The 20,382-nt window shown below is 39.6% G+C and overlaps 1 protein-coding gene across 4 annotated transcripts in view; it reads right to left on the reverse strand.

Annotated features, from left to right (window-relative positions):
* Window positions 1-20,382, reverse strand: part of LOC137332418 (rho GTPase-activating protein 26-like) — a 178,775-nt gene that overhangs the window by 19,685 nt on the left and 138,708 nt on the right. Inside the window, exons 20-23 of one of the 4 annotated variants that reach the window (XM_067996233.1) lie at window positions 12,960-13,116; window positions 8,078-8,125; window positions 2,960-2,992; window positions 998-1,030 (exon numbers count right to left, since the gene is read on the reverse strand). In XM_067996233.1, coding sequence (XP_067852334.1) covers window positions 998-1,030; window positions 2,960-2,992; window positions 8,078-8,125; window positions 12,960-13,116 — 271 coding nt within the window. The remainder of the gene's footprint in view (window positions 1-997; window positions 1,031-2,959; window positions 2,993-8,077; window positions 8,126-12,959; window positions 13,117-20,382) is intronic. The other 3 variants (XM_067996235.1, XM_067996234.1, XM_067996236.1) reach the window with 3 other exon arrangements.

A 20,382-nucleotide genomic window follows, 5' to 3' on the forward strand; every position in this document is an offset into this window, starting at 1 on the left:
ATAACTGGGCATTCCAAATTAATCCTTAATCCTGAGGCTTCTATGGCTGGCTTAAGTCCCTACAATGTATTGGAGATTCTGCAAGGGCACCTTGTTACTGACATCAAATGCACACATTTTTCAAATTTTGAAAACCTTCATAAACTTGTGAAAAAGGTGAAGGTGACAATGCTTTAGAAATAAATGGTAGCCTGGGGACTTGGTCATCGTTGTATGGTAGGACATAATTCCTCACATGGTGAGCTTCTGATTTATCCCACAAGTCAGTAAAAGCACTTAATAATGGGGGTTCTGGGAGGAAGAGAGGAACAGGATAGAAAGACAACATGTCACATTGGTGAACCAATATGGTCCAATTTTTCCACTGTTCAGTAAAATCAGACGGTACTATCTGTGGATACCAAGGGTCAGATTGCTCAGGGACCATCACCACTGAATGCTGCTTACAAGATAAATATGAATGAAGAAAGTAATTTAGCCAATTTTAACTCAATCTTCCAGAAAGACTGTGCAGACACCCAGTCAGGGCATCTAATTCTTTCTTAAAAGATCCAAGCTCTAATACCTTTCATTTTCAGAAATGTACTGAAACAATAAAGATGTTCAGCGCTCACAAAGCTAACATGGAAGAGCAGCAAACAGGTTACCAAATGGCACAATTTTGATTTTTCTGAACCTGAATATTTCAGATTTATTTAAATTTAGGATCAATTGAAAAATGGAATAGAATCATAGAATGGCTACAGCTCAGAAGGAGGCCATTCGCCCCTTTGAGCCCATGCCGGAGCTCTGCAAGAGCAATCCAGTTCGTCCTACTCCCCTGCCCTGCAAATTCTTTCCCTTCAAGTACTTATCCAATTCCCTTTTGAAAGCCATGATTGAAATCCACGATTGAATCTGCCTCCACCACCCTTTCAGGCAGCGTAGTCCAGATCCTAACCACTTGCTGCATAAAAAAGTTTATCCTCATGTCGCCTTTGGTTCTTTTGCCAATCACCTTAAATCTGTGTCCTCTGGTTCTCGACCCTTCCTGAAAATGTAAACCAGGATGTGTTAGGATCATCCAAATTGGTTGCAAATTTAGTATGAATAAATACTCATCTCTGGTTACAAACACGTGCATTGTGAAAGTTATTAAATTCCAAATTCAGAGGAACTATATTAAAACCTTCCAATGGTCAGTGAACTCATGGTTTTTGTACGTAATATACTGACAATCTATGCCTGAAAGAAATGTTCTGAAATTAAGTAATAATGGATTAGAAAGGATGGGTAATCACCAGGATTAGGTCAGCAACCAGATCCAGAGGAGCAGTGACAGCTATTGCAAAACACCTCATATACAAACACTCACTTTCATATTAATTAGCATCAATACATCCAAGACACAACACATAATTTACTTACCCTGTTTAGGCAGGGGCCTACCTAGTTGATCAAAATTAACCTCTGACTAATAACCTTTGAGGTCGAGAAACAAATAGCAATCAAGACCGTTTCATCAGCGACACCCCCGATCCACTCTTTCATCACCACAACACCCTTCCCACGGCACCTTCCCGTGCAAGCGCAGGAGATGCAACAAATGTCCTTTCACCTCATCCCTTCCCTCTGTCCAGGGCCCCAAACACTCCTTCCAGGTGAAACAGTGATTTTGCTAGTACTTGTTTCAATTTAGTATACCGTATTCACTGCTCACGATGCAGTCTCCTCGACATTGGGGAGACCAAATGCAGATTGGGTGATCACTTTGCTGAACATCTCTGCTCAGTCCCACTCTGACCTCTGCCTCCTACACTGTTCCAATGAAGCTCAACAGAAGCTCCTCATCTTTCAATTAGGTACTTTATAACCTTCCTGACTCAACACTGATTTCAATAACTTCAGATCATAACCGCTGCTCCCATTTTTTTGGACAGCAGCTGCTGGTGATGGTTCTGCTGTTGCTATTTATAGCTCCTTTAGACGCATCTTTTATTGCTTTACTGGTTCCATTACCACCCTTCTTGCCTTGCACCATCAACCCTTCTGTCATTTAATCACTCCTGCCCTCCACCCTATCAGAGACCTGCCCTTTTGTTCTTTCCTCCCCTCCCCTTCCAGTTCTGACAAAAGGTCATCGACCTGAAACTTCAAATCTGTTTCTTTCTCCACAGATGTTGCCTGACTTGCTGAGCATTTCCAGCATTTTCTGATTTTATTTCAGGTTTCCAGCATCCGCAGTATTTTGATTTAGTAATTAAGTCCACCTTTTTTGGCAGAGGCGAGAGAACAGTTTTGTTTTAAACTAAACATGTAGCAGAGCATATAGTGCTTTTCCATAGCTGTTCTACTGCATAAGAAAAAAGGTGACCATTGCAGGCTGCATCAATGTATTGGTACTAAAATACAAGACACAATAATTGTAAGAATAGAACAATAACCGTTTTTCAGGGTCAATGCCTGGGGAAAATATCCTGGAAAGGACAAACGGGTCTCCATCTTCCAGAGGCTCAAGTTTGCCATGTAGTTGACAGGAGTTGTAGTTTATTTTTAAGCAATACCTCCATAATGGATTACTAGAAACTCACAAAATTCTTTAGCTCAAACTGAAGCATGTACATTACTTTTGGTTTAGATATAGTCATTTTTTCTTGTGCTTTCCACTTTTTGAAGTCTCCTTATGCCATGAATCAACCTCAACCAAGAGGAAGGCTGAGATTTGCTCTACAGCCAGCCACTAGGAATTGTGACGGATAGGTTGACTATCCCCCCACTCCTGCGCTTTGTTGTCACTCTGTTTATGCTTACCAGCAGGGCTGAGATCTAGAAATCACCATGTGGAGAATTGTGTGCATTATACCATTCTATAGCATGGTTCACTGGTGCCCAGGCTGTAGCATCCTGCAGACTTTATTACAGTGTTCTCAATACTGATGGAATTGCAGATTACATTAATGTTAAAATGCAGTATACATACCTAGTGAGACTGGGTTTTCTTTTGGGATTCAACCTGTAATGTTAAAAAAAGACATACTAAGTCAACTACAGTTCCTTTACTTTAGTAAACCTGATTGGGATTTATCTTTAAACAATTTTTATTTGTACGCTAAGCAACACCTGCGGACACCACTTGTTAATGCCACTTGATTAATGTCACCAACAAGCAAATTCACACTTTTAGTTAGCCCACCCAAGGCACAGAAAAATTCACTGTAATGCACTGGTTCCAGCTACTGGTAGGCATGCCATCTTAATTAGTATTGGATGCTTCCTTGGTATTAAAAATTGATGTCTTGCCCTTCCCTCAATTTAGAAAAGGGTATATTACAATCAAAGTCCCAGAGTGTTTTTTTTTTACATCTAGCTCATGAAACCACATCCTTTTTGATCATAAATCTCTGCTCTACATGAGGATTTGTGTTTGGTACTAGACATGGGGCAACACCATGTTCAAAATAAAGATAAAGACCCCATTCTTTTCTTCATTGTTTATTTTTGTAACTATAAGGTTAATGGTAGATTCTGCCACTCAGTGAATGTGAATGTTTACATGCAACAAGTTCAAAATCCAACAAATTTTGCTGGCTTTTCGCTGTTACTAATTTTATTAGAATTTTTGTTTTTGTTAGCTTCCTGTCCAACCGACATGAAAACTCATCACTATGCTTAAGAGTCTCCAGATCAAGCTCATAAGAAATCCACACAGGTAGAGTTTTCTTTGCATATCCTATCCCCATGGGGTTGTACTAGAACTTTAGTACAGCAATTAAATGAATACTATTGAAACCTACTTAGAGTAATTACAACAGATCTGAAGAGAATTTAGAAAACCAATAAGGGCAGAGTTCCAGAAGTCCTTGAAAATCTGCACTATTCATTATAGTTTGTGCACTGATAATGTTCCATTCAAGATGTCATTAACATAGCTTTCCTGTAAAACCTCTCCAGGATTAGCAGTCAATAGTTAACAGAATAAAGGAAAGTAATCTGGTTTGCTAATGAGTCGCCATTAATCCATAACAACATCTTGTTCTCAGAACATGGTTGGAATTTTAAATCGGGCATTGTGAGGATTCGATCAACCTCGGGCTATAATGAATATTATAAAGAATGTCACTATTTGTGTTCTTCAGTCAGCTCCCACATAATGCTAGAGTATAATTGTAAAATGTTTGTGCAGAAAAAAAAACTAAAAATATTTTAAATTTGTTTTTTGCTTTCATGACAACTCGAACAAGCAGGGCTAGAAAAAAAAAATGTTTTCTGCTCATGTGATCAGCAGATCAGTGAATCAGTGGAACATGTGATCATGAATCGATCTTGTATTAGTGGGACTATGCCCACAGCTGACCACTGAACCTCTTCTGCCCTGGAGTAGATGGCAATATTAGAGGCCAATATCATATGAATCTTCATAGGTGCAAGGGCTTCATGACTTCAGTGATGAAGCTGAATCATTACTTAAATGTAAGTTTTTACTGTCCTGAAGGATCTCAATATCCCTCTCTTCAATCTAACAAATCAAAGAACAAGCCTCAGTCAGTGCTTTAGATGAAGACGGTCCTGAAGAGCAGTTTGGACGTTCCATGCTTAATTCTAAATATCTTGTTGAATGTTCGTTGTTATTGTGTTTCTATTGCTATTGTTAGAAATAATGGGGCGGAAATTGCTTTTAAACAACGGTGAGCCTAACAGCGCTCACCGTTATTAGTGGCGAAATTGAAGAGCAAGTTCCGGCGACCGCACATGCGCAGTCAAACGTGGAAATCCGGTACTTGCTATTCCGGGTTCGCCGGCGATCTGACAGTTTTGCGTTAAAGGGATATCACTGGCTGCAATCAATGGACCAGCGCCTACTTGTTCTCCTGCCCAGTGGAAACTAACTAATCTCACCACCAAACAGGTACACTCAGTTATATCAGGACTAAACTAACTTTTGATGGCATGGTAAGTCTTAATGACTGCCAAAAAACTAAAAATTTAAAAATGTGGAGTCTCATTAGTTGAACATTTTTTTAAAAAATTTTTTAATTATTTTTAAAAAAGCTTTTTCTTTGTCTCTTTTATCTCAGTCTTTTAATCTTAGCCTCTCTTCATTTCACTTTTTCTATGTCATTTTATAATACCTTATCGGGCACTTCCTGGTTTTTAAGTTTGTGCAGTTTGTCTATGAACTGCATTACCTGGTTCTCACAATAGAAGCTGATTAGTTGAGGGGCCTTAGAGATCCTTTCACCACTCACATAGTTCGGGAAAGAACGCTGAATTTTTTTGAACTCGCAGTTCAAGGAAGTTGCCGCCAAAAACCAGTTGCTGGTTCGCCGCACGGTGTAATCTCCGGCCCAATAGCTCAAATATTCTGACTCCTTTCAGCAATCTCCTGTACTGGAGTGAAATGCTGCACTTTTGGGAGGTGTTAAGCAGAAAGAAAGATGAAGTCAGGGTAACACTGTGCACATAAATGGCTGTTTCCCCTGGCTGGAGAGTCTAGAACTAGAGGTCATAGTCTCAAGATAAGGAATCGTCCATTTAGGACCGAGATAAGAAAAAATTTCTTCACAGAGAGTTGTGAATCTTTGGAATTCTCTATCCCAGAGGGCTGTAGATGCTCAGTCGTCAAGTATATTCAAGACCGTGATATTTAGATTTTTGGAAACTAAGGGAATAAAGGGATATGGGCATCGGGCAGGAAAGTGGAGTTGAGGTAGAATCAGCCGTGATCTTATTAAATGGCGGAGCAGGCTCGAGGAGCCATATGGCCTGCTCTTGCTTCTTATGTTCTTAATAATCCATTAAATACATTTATCTGCTGTAGTATGTAACCACACCAACATTCTTAGACATGAAAAGTACAGAACATGTAATATATAATGATGACAAAAATGAATTCTGAGGCCTCAAATAACATATTGAGTATGAAATGTCACCATCTTTCTTCCCAGATCAACTGGCACCACTTATGATTAGCCCTCCTGGAGTTTGTAGCAGGAAATGGCCTTCAGAAGTTACATGATGTGGGAAGACATCATAAAGGCAAATCATGAGTCTTGGTTTCCAAGAATAGCCAAATGCATGACATGCAAGTCTTGAATCCAGCTGTTGGCATTGATCAAAACCGAGGTAACTACAGGGGTTTTGAAATAAACTAGACAGAAACCACACAATTCAGTGGCTACAATGAAACACTGTCGGAAGTGCATTAATTACAGGGTTAATCTTTTCAAATTTCTTTAATTGATATTGGCACAATAATGCAGGATATTATTTGAGCTGAAATTGTAGAAGGAACAGAAGGTGATACAAATAAGAGGAAAATGATTTCTTCTCATCTTTGTGGCCATAAATCCTTGAAACACCCGTACCCGCAGTAGTACGCAACCATGCCAACATTCTCAGACATGAAAATTGCATGACTGGATAATTTATCATGACAAAAATGAACAATTTTGGTCTATAATGGATTCTTTATTGGATTCTTTCTGGCTGGTCACAGCACTCATAGGGTAAAATGTGGCCAATGCTTGCTATTTTTGCAAATGCAGGAAAAATACAGTGCAGTTGTTATGCCAAAGGTATGAATATGTACCTATAACATGTCCCTGTTGAAAAGAAGGGATTTAATGTGCGAATGTTTGTTGGGTACAGAACTATTAGTGTCATTCTGTCCAGTAGTATGCCTGATAGCTGGCTAGTAGAAATGTTAATTTCCTGCAAGTACAGAATACTCAGTAGTTGGGACAGACATTCTAAGTTTTTACACCATGTTATAAGCAGGCTCGGAAGTAGTATAAACATTTTAGTAAAAGAAAAAAAGATGCAGAGAGTGATGGAAAAAAAAGGAGAGGATTTGTTAAAGATTCACTTTAACTCAAATGCAGTGACTGCCATAGCAACACAACTATTTCTATACATCTATTATCTGATCAGAAATTGTATTTCTGCAGGTTAATATCATTTACGTTATAGAATGCAGAATTCCTCTATAGCACTGAACTCTTACACAGTATTCCATGCCTTCTCTTACTTTGATGGCAACGTACTCATTTGGATGTGGAAGTGAGCAAGTAAGAACTCTTCATTTGCAAACCAAAAACAACCTACTTTACTGATACTTTCGAAGTGCTAGTAAAGCACATGCACAGACAACCATAGAGAGAGAAACCATGGTATCCTGCAACACAAATATTGCAGTTCACAAACTAAAGAAAAATTATGCATCCATAAGCATTAGTGTAGCAAGGGGAAAGCAGTCACAGGTAAAGAAACTGTTTGTTGTGACATGCAGATCACCAGCTTGGGTTACATCCCCAATAATTTTCCCTTCTTTCTTGATACCTCCTTACAGTGGCACACTTGAGATCAGAGGTTATGTTGAAGAATACGGCTTAAGTTATACCATGCTAGGTCTTCAAAGTGCTGTACACTGTGCAATTTCCAAATTACTGAGGTGACAACTCAACAGTCAGACAGACTGATCACATCTGGTAATGATATAGGGTGTTTAGAAAATAAAATTAAAACTCTCATACCAAGCTGTGGCTGATAAAAAAAATCTTTACTATTTGTTACAAATAGAAGAGTCAGAAGAATTAGAGACTATTAATCATTTGTTTATGTGTAGCAATTACATTTTCAGATTGGAGTCAGCATGAAATGGTTAAACCATGTCAGAGCTGTCTTGCATGGTTAGGACTCCTTTATAATTTTTCTTGGAACAGTAATACCCACAATGCACATTTATGATGCATAGAAAAATTACCAATGGTCTGGTGTAAGGCTATTTAGGTAACCACAGCTTATATACGTTTAATTGGGTACCTGGATCGGATAATATGGACATGGCAATGGCTGAAATAGTTGCAGGATACAGTGAATTTGCTCTTCTCCCCTTTTGCCAGTACAAATCACCCTGAAACAAGCAAGCTGTACAAGATTAGTGCTGTGTCATTTCATTAAAGAAACAACTGTAAATCAATAAACAGCTTTTCACTCTCTTCCCCCTCACCAAAGGGATGCAATTCATATTTTTAAAAATAATTTGTGTTATTTGCAACACCGTGCAAGGAACATGTACTAAGTATTATTCTCCTTTCACCTTTTTCGGAATCTAGCTGACAAAGTTGCATAACTTGACCACATAGCCCTGGGAAGAATCAAGAAATAATCATTTTACAAATTAGCAGGGCTTGACACAAACAGGATGAGCTTATGGTCCATCATTACATTTGGCCCACTTCAGATCACGTGGATAACACCAGATGTTTTTTTCTGCTGGCAGAGATCTCATAGCTTTTCCAAAATGGTTTAGTGGAGTGCTGCTAGCTTATGTTTATCTGAATCACAGAACACCAAAAAAAACTTAAAATACGCATTTAAATAATTGCTCATCTCTTAGTTATTTTTCCAACACCTAGAAATACACCAAGTTCTTTAAATCTCTTCAGCTGGCAATATAGATCAATGCAACAAAGATTCCATCCTCATGTGCAGCGCTGATGCATTAGATAACAAATTTAATGGTTTTCCTCAGTGTTCCACTGTAATGCAACTAATGAAACTCTTAAATTAGCAGATTCCAGTCAGACTTGCTAGCTGGTGGATTACAATCGCCTGTACAGCAAAACTGGAAAATAGCTGGTGTTAAATGTTAGATTTGGAAATTAAAACGGGTGCTGTCATATTAGAGAGTTTTCAGGTTGGGTCATCTCCCATAACAGCTTGTTCTGAAAACTCCTCTTTAGTGCCAATGTGAGAACTGACATTTGCTGCAGTGTTAATTTCTGAAATGCTGTTTCTATACAGTGCCTACACTTCAAAAAAGAACTTCATTGGGTGTATAGCACTTTGGGACATCTTGAGATCATGCAAAGCACTACATTAATACAAATCTTTCTTTCTTTTTATAAAAGCCAAGATCAAAAATAATTTATAGCTCCATTACTGCAGAGAAGTTTTTCAAATCTGAGCAAATACCCATTAACCTTAGCACTTAGTTTCCTACCAACAACCAACTTTCCATTATACTACATTTTCTATTATAGACTGTATGCCTGATTTTCTGTAATAACCCTCCGGTGAGATATTTTCTTGACTGCTTTCTGAAAATCCACATTCACATCATCTCCATTCCATTTATCTATATAATCAGTTACTTCTTCAAATAACAATATTGAATTGGCCAATACAACATGCCTTTGACAAATCCAAATTGGCTGTCCTTGATTATCGCATGCATTTCTAAGCTCACTAATTTAATCTCGAATTATGGACTCTAATAATTTGCCCACAACTGACATCAGGTTGACTGGTCTATTGTTACCTGGTTTATCTTTCTCCCTTCTTGAGAAGAAGTGTTACATTGGCTACCGCTAGTCCCCCAGCACAATTTGCATATTTGAGGATTGAAAAATTGTGATCAGAACCTCTGCTATCCCCTCTGACTTCCTTTAACAGTGTAGGAAGCTTGCTATTAGGGCCCAGTGATTTGATTTGATTTGATTTCTACTAATTTTTTCAGAACAAGTTCCTTTTCTATAAATCCTCCTCTAGTACACCAACATTCTTACTTCCACCATCACTTATAAATATAGGAACATAGGAACAGGAGTAGGCCATTCAACCCCTCGAGCCCGCTCCACCATTTGATAAGATCATGGCTGATCTGTGATCTAACTCCATATACCTGCCTTTGGCCCATATCCCTCAAGACCTTTGGTTGGCAAAAATTTTAACAACTATCAGACCTTCATCCTCCACAAATGGAATTCCCCCTTCATTGTTGAATGGTACTTACCCTCTATTTTTTTTTTTAACCCTTAAAAGTCTTTACAAAAGGCCTAAAAAGTCCTTACTATTTCTTTCTACATTATCTGCTAGCCTTTTTTCATATTCCTTTCCAGCCCTTCTAATCTCCCCTGTCACCTCCTCACTACACTTACTATATTACTCACATTTTCTTTAATATTATTATCCCTAGTTTCATCATGTCTCGCTTTTAAGTTTCAGTTTAGTTTTAATCAATTTATTTACAAAATGCTATCCTTTGATGTATATATCTAGTTTGTACTCCAGCCTTCTTAAATTTGAAGATTCTCCACTGCCGATCTGTCATCTGTTTGCTAACTTTTCTGCCCGGTTAATTTGGTCCTGATCTCTTCCCATCTCTCTGAATTTTGCCTTTTTCCAGTCCAGCATCCTTTTCTTTAATGCTTCCTTATCCTTTTTTATTTTTACAAAGAACTTTTGTTGTGGTCACAATTTCCCAAGATTGTTAAAATCACCCAATATTATTGCTCTGCTCTGCTCATATCTCTGGACTATACAAATCTCCCCTCTATCTCACCACCACTGTTTGATGGCCTGTATTTCACACCAAGAATTGTGCCATTTCCAGTATGGATTTTATCTTAACAAAACTCCTTAGAACATCATCAGAACTGTGATAGAATTTTTATTAATACTGCTACCCACCCTTTTTCCTACCACTATCTATCCCGAAAATGTTAAAACCAGGAATTTTACGGTCCTAGTCCTGTCCAAGCCACATTTCTATTATAGGTACCATATCATACCCTCCATAGTTATAAATGCTTCCCATGCTCCAAATTTGTTTTGAAAGCTTTGTGCATTCACATATCATTCCTGACTCCATTTTTTGGCAATCTGGCTCTTTTTAATTCTTCTTCCTCCAAATCTGTCCTTTATTACTTTCCTGCCTTTTGCTGTCCTTCCCGTTTCTTCATCTTGTTTTCTGTTTCCCTTGCCATACTAGTTTAAATGTTTCCCCCACAATAGTTACTCTCGAACAAGAACATAAGTCCCAGCTCCGTTCAGGTGAAGATCATCCACCCTGTATAGGCTAGCTTTGGCCCATATTAGGTTCCAATGTCCCTGGAATCTGAACCTAACCCTTCTACACCATCTCTGCAGCCAAGTATTTACTTCCCTTATCTTACTATCCCTGTACTAACTTGAGGGTGACGCCGGGAGCAATCCTGACATTATCCTGGAGGTCTTGCTCTAATCTATCTCCTAACTCCTGAAATTTCCTTTGCAGGACCACAAATCTATTCCTTTCGTTTGTCACTTATTCCAACATGAATCACAACTTTTGTCTGTTCCCTTCCCTCTCCAAAATCATTTGCACCGACTAGTGATATCCCTTACCTTTGCAGATGGGAGGCAACATATCATTCAGGACTTTGGGCTGCAACTACAAAAGTATCTGTCTATTCCTCTATAAAATCTCCTTTTGCTTCTCCTCCTTTGGCAACCACTTGTTCCATGGTGCCATGGTTTTGCTCATGGTTGCCGTCATTGTCACAGACATTGAGCATTATTCTTATACCGTCTCATATTCTGACCCTGATGGATCATCACCTACTGCCCTTGCTCACTTACTCGCTGTACCTGCGGGGTGACCACCTGAAAAGTGCACAACCGGAAACTTTTAGCTGCCCTCATGCTCAGAAACCTTGAGCTCAAGCACAAACCATCAGAGACTTCATACATGTGGTCGTCCTGGACACACGAAGCATCCAGGACCTCCCATGTCATGCAGGTACCACACATCACAGACTTCAACTGTTCCCTTATACTAAACTGTTTTCCTTTAGAAGTTTAATAAAATCAAATACAATAAGTTAGTGATTTAACCTCTCAAATATAATTTTAGGCCAGTTGTACCTTAAGGCTGAGCGCCCGCTGAGGACTGAACTCCGGTTGCGACTATATGATGCTCGTAGCTCTTTCTCCTGACTTTTCCCTGCTCAGAACTAACCTTTTACTAGTAAACTTAAATTTTATACTGTCTTACACAAAAGCCCAACTGCAGCAGGAAAAATCAACCAGAAAATAGCTACTCACACCACCTGTGTAACCAATTAATTCAACTATTACCAGCTAAAAGCAACCCACAGGTATGGTACCAAATCAAAAAATGTCAACAGTTCCAATAGTTAATAGTAGTAGTAAACAGCTGCAATTAAGTAATTTAAAACCAAATTTCCATGAAATAGATAAATTAAAGTTTCAATAAATAATGCCTCAATCACTCCTGCTGAGGCTGAGCTCCATACTCTCCTGGTCTTTCACACTTCACTGGTCTCTCTCTGTTGAAGGCTCACTTTCCATTTTACTTAAAGTTGGATGAAAGTTTAATGTAGAGTGGTTGGGAGTGAGAGGCACTGTAACTGTCTTTTCTCTCTTTCAAATTTCTCTCCCCTTTCATGTCTTCCTTCGTGTCATGGGCAATACTCTAAGTGAGAGGGCAGGAAGGTGATTGACTTCAGGGTTTCTGGCCATGTTCACCTGGTGATTTTTTCATCCCTTCTGCTATTTCTCCCCAAGGCCTCCCTCTGACAGCATAATGGAGATAGCAGATCTCCCACATAGAAAAATTATTGGAGAAAATATGCACTCTATGATCTTTTGGGACACTGCAGCATCACCAGATAATATAAATATCATGAGGCAGTGTAAAACATGGCACAGGAATGAAATAAAGTCTGTGAAAACATCCCTTGCAGGAACAGGCATGAGCAGTTATTGAGGCACAAATTTGTCTCGAGTGGGAGAGCAAAACAGACAGTATCGTATCGACCGCCTGTTAGACTTCAATGGAACGGAATATCGGGCGGTGCCCCAATAACAGGCGGCTGATGTGACAACGCCCATTTTGCGCTCCCATACAAGATGAATTTCTACCCCATTGAGTCGGTGAGGTATTTTTTTTTCTTATTGTAGCATACAGGGGCACTGTTAAAAATATTCTTCAATTAGGTTTTCTTTCAGACTTTTAATGGGTGCTGTAGCAAAGACTGAATCACCAGCGTAATTATTACAAGAATGCATGCCCAGTATATAGAAAAAATAAGCATAGTAAAGGATATATTGATTACTCCATATAAGAGGCATTCAGGATCAACTGAAGCAACTACAAGAGAGGGTCAAATATGCAAATAGCTGGCTGTACTTACAGAGAATTGGGTCGGTCCAGTTTCACTGCAGGCACCTCAGAGTCAAAAGAACCCAGGCTATGTACACTTTGTCGATGGGTTTTGGAATTGGATGAGGCATTTGATGTTGGGACAAACACAGACTCAGCACTGGAGTTGATAATACTGTTCTGCTTCTCTGTCAAGAAAAATATATTTTTGTTTAAATTTGACATATTTACCTAAATGACAAAATATTATACAATATTTTCCAACTGCAATTGCTTTCATTAAAAATCATGAACGCAGTTTTACTGTATTTTCACTGAAAAGCTTAACCTAACTAGTTTCACCTTAACAAGAGGTCTTTAAATAGAAATTTCATCATTTCAATCTGCCCAAGTACTTCACTTGCAACATCAAATGTGTGCGGCAAACAGGAACTGGACTGAATTGACCTAACTTTACTTATTGAGCACTTAACTGCCTTCAAAGATAAGGGTCTTCATCCCTTCCCCCCCCCCAAGAAAATGAGACATTCATTCCTACTTCTTTGCTAGATTTACATCCCTGAGGTTGATGTGCATTGCTTAGGACACTTCTGCTAGTTAGTCCTTTATTAAAGGAATTCTGAAAGAATATAAACCTGAACATGAAATGGAGACTCAGACAAGATTTCACACATTCCCTGGTCTTATTCAGGAAAAAGGTGGAGAAAAAAAACAAACAACTAGATGCAAGGGAAAAGGAAAAATATGGTTGTCAATTCCACTTCCTGACAGCTGAATAAAGAGCATTATTGGCAGATGCCTGAAAACTGGCCACCAGCTGGCATTTTTGCCCTAGGTAACCTGAGGAAGTTCAAAAAAAAAATCAAAAGTAAATCTAGCGACAGTAAAAACTAATCTCTGCAATATTTCATTCACCATGGACGTCATAGCTTCAATTTTGCTACACAGGCAAAGCTGGCCTACGACGTAGGCTCACCTATACTGGCAGCTCAAGGGCTGTATTGAATTTGCAATAGGAATTCCTCCCCTAATTTGTATAGGCTAATAGTACATAGAAAACTTGCCCAGAGAATTAGGCTTGTAGCATACTTGACTGGGGAGTGTAAAATCTGACAAGACAGCAGCCCTTAAATGATTGCAGCTTGTCATTAAAGGGAAAGTGCTGGTGGTGGGATTGAAGACAAGTGAACAACAATGTTCCCTTTGCACCTGCAGAGTTGCAGTCAGTGCACTAAAGAAGGAACTCTGATGCCTATATAGGTGCCATCTGTGATACCTTGCACTTGAGGGAACCCTGCCACCTTGTGATAGCTCACACTTCTTAAGAGCAGAGGTGCCAGTTGAATGATGGAAGGTCGCCAACCAAGTCAATGTAGTCACCCACGTCTGTCGTACCTAGCTGAAAATGAGGAAGATATTTCTAGTAGCAAGAGAAGGGCAAAGGCAAACTTGATCCTCACTTTTGTGAGCATTTCTCATGGGGATCATCGAGCATAGCACAAAAAGTTGCAAACTACTACAGTCTTCGAGAGGTATAATTTCAAGTACTTTACCACTATTACCCTTTTGCACACACTCTTCCATTGAGCTAAAGCTGGAAGACACACTTTTCTTGCTGGTGAAAGATGGGGTACAGTAAACAAATGCTCAGGCTTTCTGCCAGAGGCTCTCTACTACTGTTAAGGAGCTTCTGAGCAGAGTCACCAGCCATGGATACAGAAGTTAGTCCCATTCCCGAAGAGTGACTTTCTCAAATGTACCTTCTACTTACAAAAATGTGCACAATGAAAGCATCATAGCGGCTTCTTGGTTAATAACCATTGATGTGAGTAATGATGTTTCTGTGGTCAGAAACCAACTAAACATGAATTGATGTAAGCCCCTGTTTATATAGACTATGAGGTGGAACGAGGAACCCTGATGCCTATATAGGTGCCATCTGTGACACTTTGCACTTGAGGGGACCCTGCCACTTTGCGATAGCTCTGTACTCAGCTCCAGCTGATACCTATTTCCACAGGAAAAGCAATGAAGTTGTTACTCTTTGAAAACACAGCATTTACCACTTCTTTGATATGTGGGCACTGCAAACTGCCTCATGTGGCCGGTGTCCTATTGGAAGGATCTAGTAGCATGAAAGCTTTACACTGCAGTAACCTCAACTTCTGCAGGAAGAGCCATTCCTGCTCTAGATGATGTCTGTGGGTCACGATGCAACAGATGGTACAAACTCTAACAACCTTTCTTGTGAAGCAAAGGTGACAAGGATAGGTCTCTTCTAACATGTCTAGTTATGTGTGGAAGGATCTGGTATGGGTAGTGATGGATAAAATGCCTCAGTTGTCATTGCACCTGCATTGTTACTCACTCATCAGCTCACCACCTTCATCTAAATCATGCAGCAAATTCAGAACCCACAAAAGGATTCCTATCCTCACCACTTTGTGTGATGTGATTTAAATGCCAGCAGCATCCAAGAATATTGAAGGAAAGTACTGGCAAGAAAAAAAATCCCCAAAATGCCAAACTATTTGTTTCTCTCTCTGCATGTCTATCCCTCTGGTTCTCTCTCTCTCTCTCTCTCTGCATGTCTGCTCTTCTGATTATCTTTCTCCATGTCTGCCCCTTTTCTCTCCCTCTCTCTCAAAAGGGTGAAGGAATCAGATTCAATAGTAAGTTTCAAAAGGGAATTGAATATATTAGTGCGGATTAATTAAGGAGAGCCAGCACGGATTTGTTAAAGGCAAATTGTGTTTAATTAATTTGATTGAGTTTTTTGATGAGGTAACAGAAAGGGTTGATGAGGGCAATGCGGTTGATGTGGTGTATATGGACTTTCAAAAGGCATTTGATAAAGTACCACAAAATAGGCTTGTTAGCAAAATTGAAGCCCATGGAATAAAAGGGGCAGTGGCAGCATGAATACGAAATACAGGAAACAGAGAGTAGTGGTGAACGGTTGTTTTTTAGACTGGAGGAAGGTATACAGTGGTGTTCCCCTGGGGTCAGTACTAGGACCACTGCTTTTCTTGATATGTATTCATGACTTGGACTTGGGTGTATAGGGCACAATTTTAAAATTTGCAGATGACACAAAACTTGGAAGTTTAGTAAACAGTTATTATCCTCCTCACTGTTTTCAAGAGAACATTGACAGGCTGGTGGAATGAGCGGACACGTGGCAGATGAAATTTAACGCAGCAAAGTGATACATTTTGGTAGGAAGAACGAGGAGAGGCAATATAAACTGAAGGGTATAATTCTAAAGGGGGTGCAGGAAGAGAGAAACCTGGGGGTACATGTTCACAGGTCGTTGAAGGTGGCAGGGCAGGTTGAGAAAGCGGTTAAAAAAGCATATGGGATCCTAGGCTTTACAAATAGAGGCATAGAGTACAAAAGCAAGGAGGTTATGATGAACCTTTATAAAACACTGGTTCAGCCACAACTGGAGTATTGTGTCCAATTCTGGGCACCATACTTTAGGAAGGATATGAAGGCCTTCGAGAGAGTGCAGAAGAGATTTACTAGAATGGTTCCAGGGATGAGGGACTTCAGTTATGTGGAAAGACTGGAGAAGCTGGGGTTGTTCTCCTAGAGCAGAGAAGGTTGGGGGGAGATTTGACAGAGGTATTCAAAATCATGAGGGGTCTAGACAGAGTAGATAAAGAGAAACTGTTCCCATTGGCGGAAGGGAAGAGAACCAGAGGACACAGATTTAAAGTGATTGGCAAAAAAACCCAAAGGTGACATGAGGAAAAACCTTTTTAAGCAGCGAGTGGTTATGATCTGGAATACACTGCCTGAAAGGGGTGGTGGAGGCAGATTCAATTGTGGCTTTCAAAAGGGATTTGGATAAGTAGTTGAAAGAAAAAAAAATTGCAGGGCTACGAGGAAAGGGCGGGGGAGTGGGACTAGCTGGATTGCTCTTGGAGAGGTGGCATGGACTCGACGGGCCAAATGGCCTCCTTCTGTGTTGTAACCATTCTATGATTCTATTTGCTTCAAAAGGAAGAGCTTGCAGGGCTACGGGGAAAGATCAGTGGAGTGGCACTAATTGGATAACTCAAACAGCCAGCTTAGACATGATGGGCCGAATGGCCTCCTTCTGTACTGTAAGATTCTATGATTCTATCCAGCAAAACCAACTACTGCATGGAGCAAAATGAAAATAAACCCCAACCCTTCCCAAAAAAAACCCAGACTTTTACCAGAACTAAAACAGTTATTTCTTTTTCAGAAGTCTGCTTATCCTGACCAGGGCCCATGACTCCTGTGTGTTCATTTTCATAGAATCATAGAAGTTTACAACATGGAAACAGGCCCTTCGGCCCAACATGTCCATTTCGCCCAGTTTATACCACTAAGCTAGTCCCAATTGCCTGCACTTGGCCCATATCCCTCTATACCCATCTTACCCATGTAACTGTCCAAATGCTTTTTAAAAGACAAAATTGTACCCACCTCTACTACTGCCTCTGGCAGCTCGTTCCAGACACTCACCACCCTTTGAGTGAAAAAATTGCCCCTCTGGACCCTTTTGTATCTCTCCCCTCTCACCTTAAATCTATGCCCCCTCGTTATAGACTCCCCTACCTTTGGGAAAAGATTTTGACTATCTACCTTATCTATGCCCCTCATTATTTTATAGACTTCTATAAGATCACCCCTTAACCTCCTACTCTCCAGGGAAAAAAGTCCCAGTCTATCCAACCTCTCCCTATAAGTCAAACCATCAAGTCCCGGTAGCATCCTAGTAAATCTTTTCTGCACTCCTTCTATGGGCACGGTGCACACTGTAGATGGAGACTCAGTTGAAGTCGCAAGAATCAGTGTTGGAGCTGATATAATTAAATTTAAAGATTTTAACGTGGTCTGTAGATGCTGGTAGCATGGCCTCACTTTTTTTGCCATAAAATGCATCCACTGACTGAGCCTGGCAAAAGTGGACCATATAAATGTAATAATAATGAAGGACAACTATGCATTGTGATGCCTGAAATAATTCGGTTTCAACTGATTTTTAACAGGTGCACTGTCAACAGAAAACAGCGAAGAAAACTGTTACAGTTGAAAGGAAGCTTAAAAGCTTATGAAGACGTGAGAACTGACAATTAGCTGAAAAGGTTATTCCACAGGACTCAAGTCCTGACAAATCATCTGCCTGCGAGGCATAATAGTCTATATTTCAAGCAGAAGTGGTAATCTACCAAATAAACAGAATTTTTAGAATCCATAAAAGGATGTTTTCATTTTTGCAATTATTAAAATAACTTTCTTACTCAGTTGAAAGAACAAAATTCAGCAACCCAGGGGATTTTGTTTTTGGAGTGTTAGAGGTAAAAGGGCAGTTGATGTCAATCAAGCTCAATTCCACACAAACTCTCAGTAAGTGATAAGATGACACGGGTCTGAAATATTGTATATCATACTTTTCCCCACTGAAGAGATGTGCCTGTTGAAAAAAGGCACTTAACATTTGGTGCATTCACTGTAAAGAAATGAATTGGAATAGGATAAAATGGGCCAGATATAGATTAGCAAATCTGAAACTTTCCTATGGCAAAGCTCATGTAAGCTATATTGTCAGCCATTTAATAATGTACACTCAAACGTTTTCTTTATGGAGACGAGCAGCATTTACCCGCAACTGGTACAGATTGGATGATGCAAAACTGAAAACGCTTTCACGGACAGAGCAGTACAATTAATGATCCAACAATGAGTGGCAAGGGAGAAGTCAATCAGAAACAAGACTGTTTCAGCAGAATTTAGTAAGTTAGGTCACTATTATTGTTCAGATGCAATGCCCAACATTCAAAACTTGGAGGTGATGGTGCTCCCACGATATTGCTGATCCCGTGCAAGCATTGGAGATGATGTACAGAAGAGCAACAATAATGATTCCAAGTATAAAGGGAAGAGGAAAGATTAAAGAAGCTCAATCTTTATAGCCTAGAGAAAGGCTGTTAAGGGAGGATCTCGATGAAGTATATAAAAGTTAAAATAAGGTCAATCTTAATTATGATTACAAAATAAGGCAGACCATCAGGCATAAGTATAAACTAATGAAAAATAAATTCATAATAGGGGAAAAATTTGCAGGGCTATGAGGAAAGAGCACGGGAATGGGACTAATTGGATAGCTCTTTCACACGCATGATGGGCCAAATGGGCTCCTTCTGTGCTGTATCATTCAATGATTCTTGGATATCATAAGGAATTTCTTTATGCAAATGATTGTTAGGTGTTCTTGAATAATCTGCCAGGCAGAGTAGTAGAGATGCAAACTTAAGTAGCATTCAAGACACAGTTGAATACGATGCTGAGAGAGTTTGAATACTAGAATACCAGGGGAATAAACTTAGGTGGGCCAAATTACTTTTTCTCATCCTTAGCTTTTCTTATGTCCATTGCTGCACTACATTTTTTCTCCTTCCTCTTCTTCAAAGGAGTTAATTGAGTTGGGGTACAGTTCCACAGGCATTGACAACTCTCTGGTGTGTAATGAAGTAGCCATTCTTTATGTGTGAGCCAAGGCAGTGAGTTTTTAGCAAGCTATTTTACCCTAGGAGGCACCACAGCTGAGCCTGGTCTTATCTTCACCTAATGTTCACAACGAGGGCCTTTGCAAGATTCCTGCGCCATTTCAGAACCATGTGGCAGCATGGAGGAAGTTGAATGACAGCATTGTTTAAAAGTTAACTTTTGGAATTGTGAATTGCTGATTAAAAGAGCATTTAACATTTTATACTGCACAAACTGCCTATGTAAATTTATTGTCTTGCACAGGTGAACATTTGAGACAATAGTAGTGCCTTTTTCTAAAAAGTGCTGGTAATTGTTTTGTTTCACAGCAACTATTCTCCAGTTAAACGCAAATGCCCCAGGGAGTCCTGTCCTAGTTTTCTTTGGGATTGGCAACTGCACTGCTGATTAAGTGTATAATTGTACTCTTGGCTTCTAAAAGGGAAGTAAACACCCAGAATATATTAAATCAGTTAGTATCCATTCCTAAAAGATTCTACAGATTAACAGGATATTTATCAAATTTGGAGGGAACCTAGTTCTACAGAGATACCTTATCATTTTGTATTTTGCAAATTAGTGAAAAAAATATGAAGGTAACACCAGGTTGGAGTTTTATGTTAAACACTTGAATTTAAGTTTAGCTCAGTAGTGGCGCTCTCACCTCTGAGTCAGAAGGTTAAAGTCTCACTCCAGGATTTGGGCATGTAATTCAGGCTGACACTCCAGTGCAGTACTGATGGGGTGCTGCATTGTCAGAGGCGCCGTCTTTCAAATGAGATGTTAAACTGAAGTCCTATCTCTCGAGGTGCTGACATAACAAGTGACTACACTTAAAAAAGTAATGAATTGGCTGTGAAATGCTTTGGGATGTCCTGAGAGCATGAAAGACACTATATAAATGCAACTTCTTTCTTGAAGGAGAGTAA

This window comes from Heptranchias perlo, chromosome 14 (assembly GCF_035084215.1).
Source record: "Heptranchias perlo isolate sHepPer1 chromosome 14, sHepPer1.hap1, whole genome shotgun sequence".
Lineage (NCBI taxonomy): Eukaryota > Metazoa > Chordata > Chondrichthyes > Hexanchiformes > Hexanchidae > Heptranchias > Heptranchias perlo.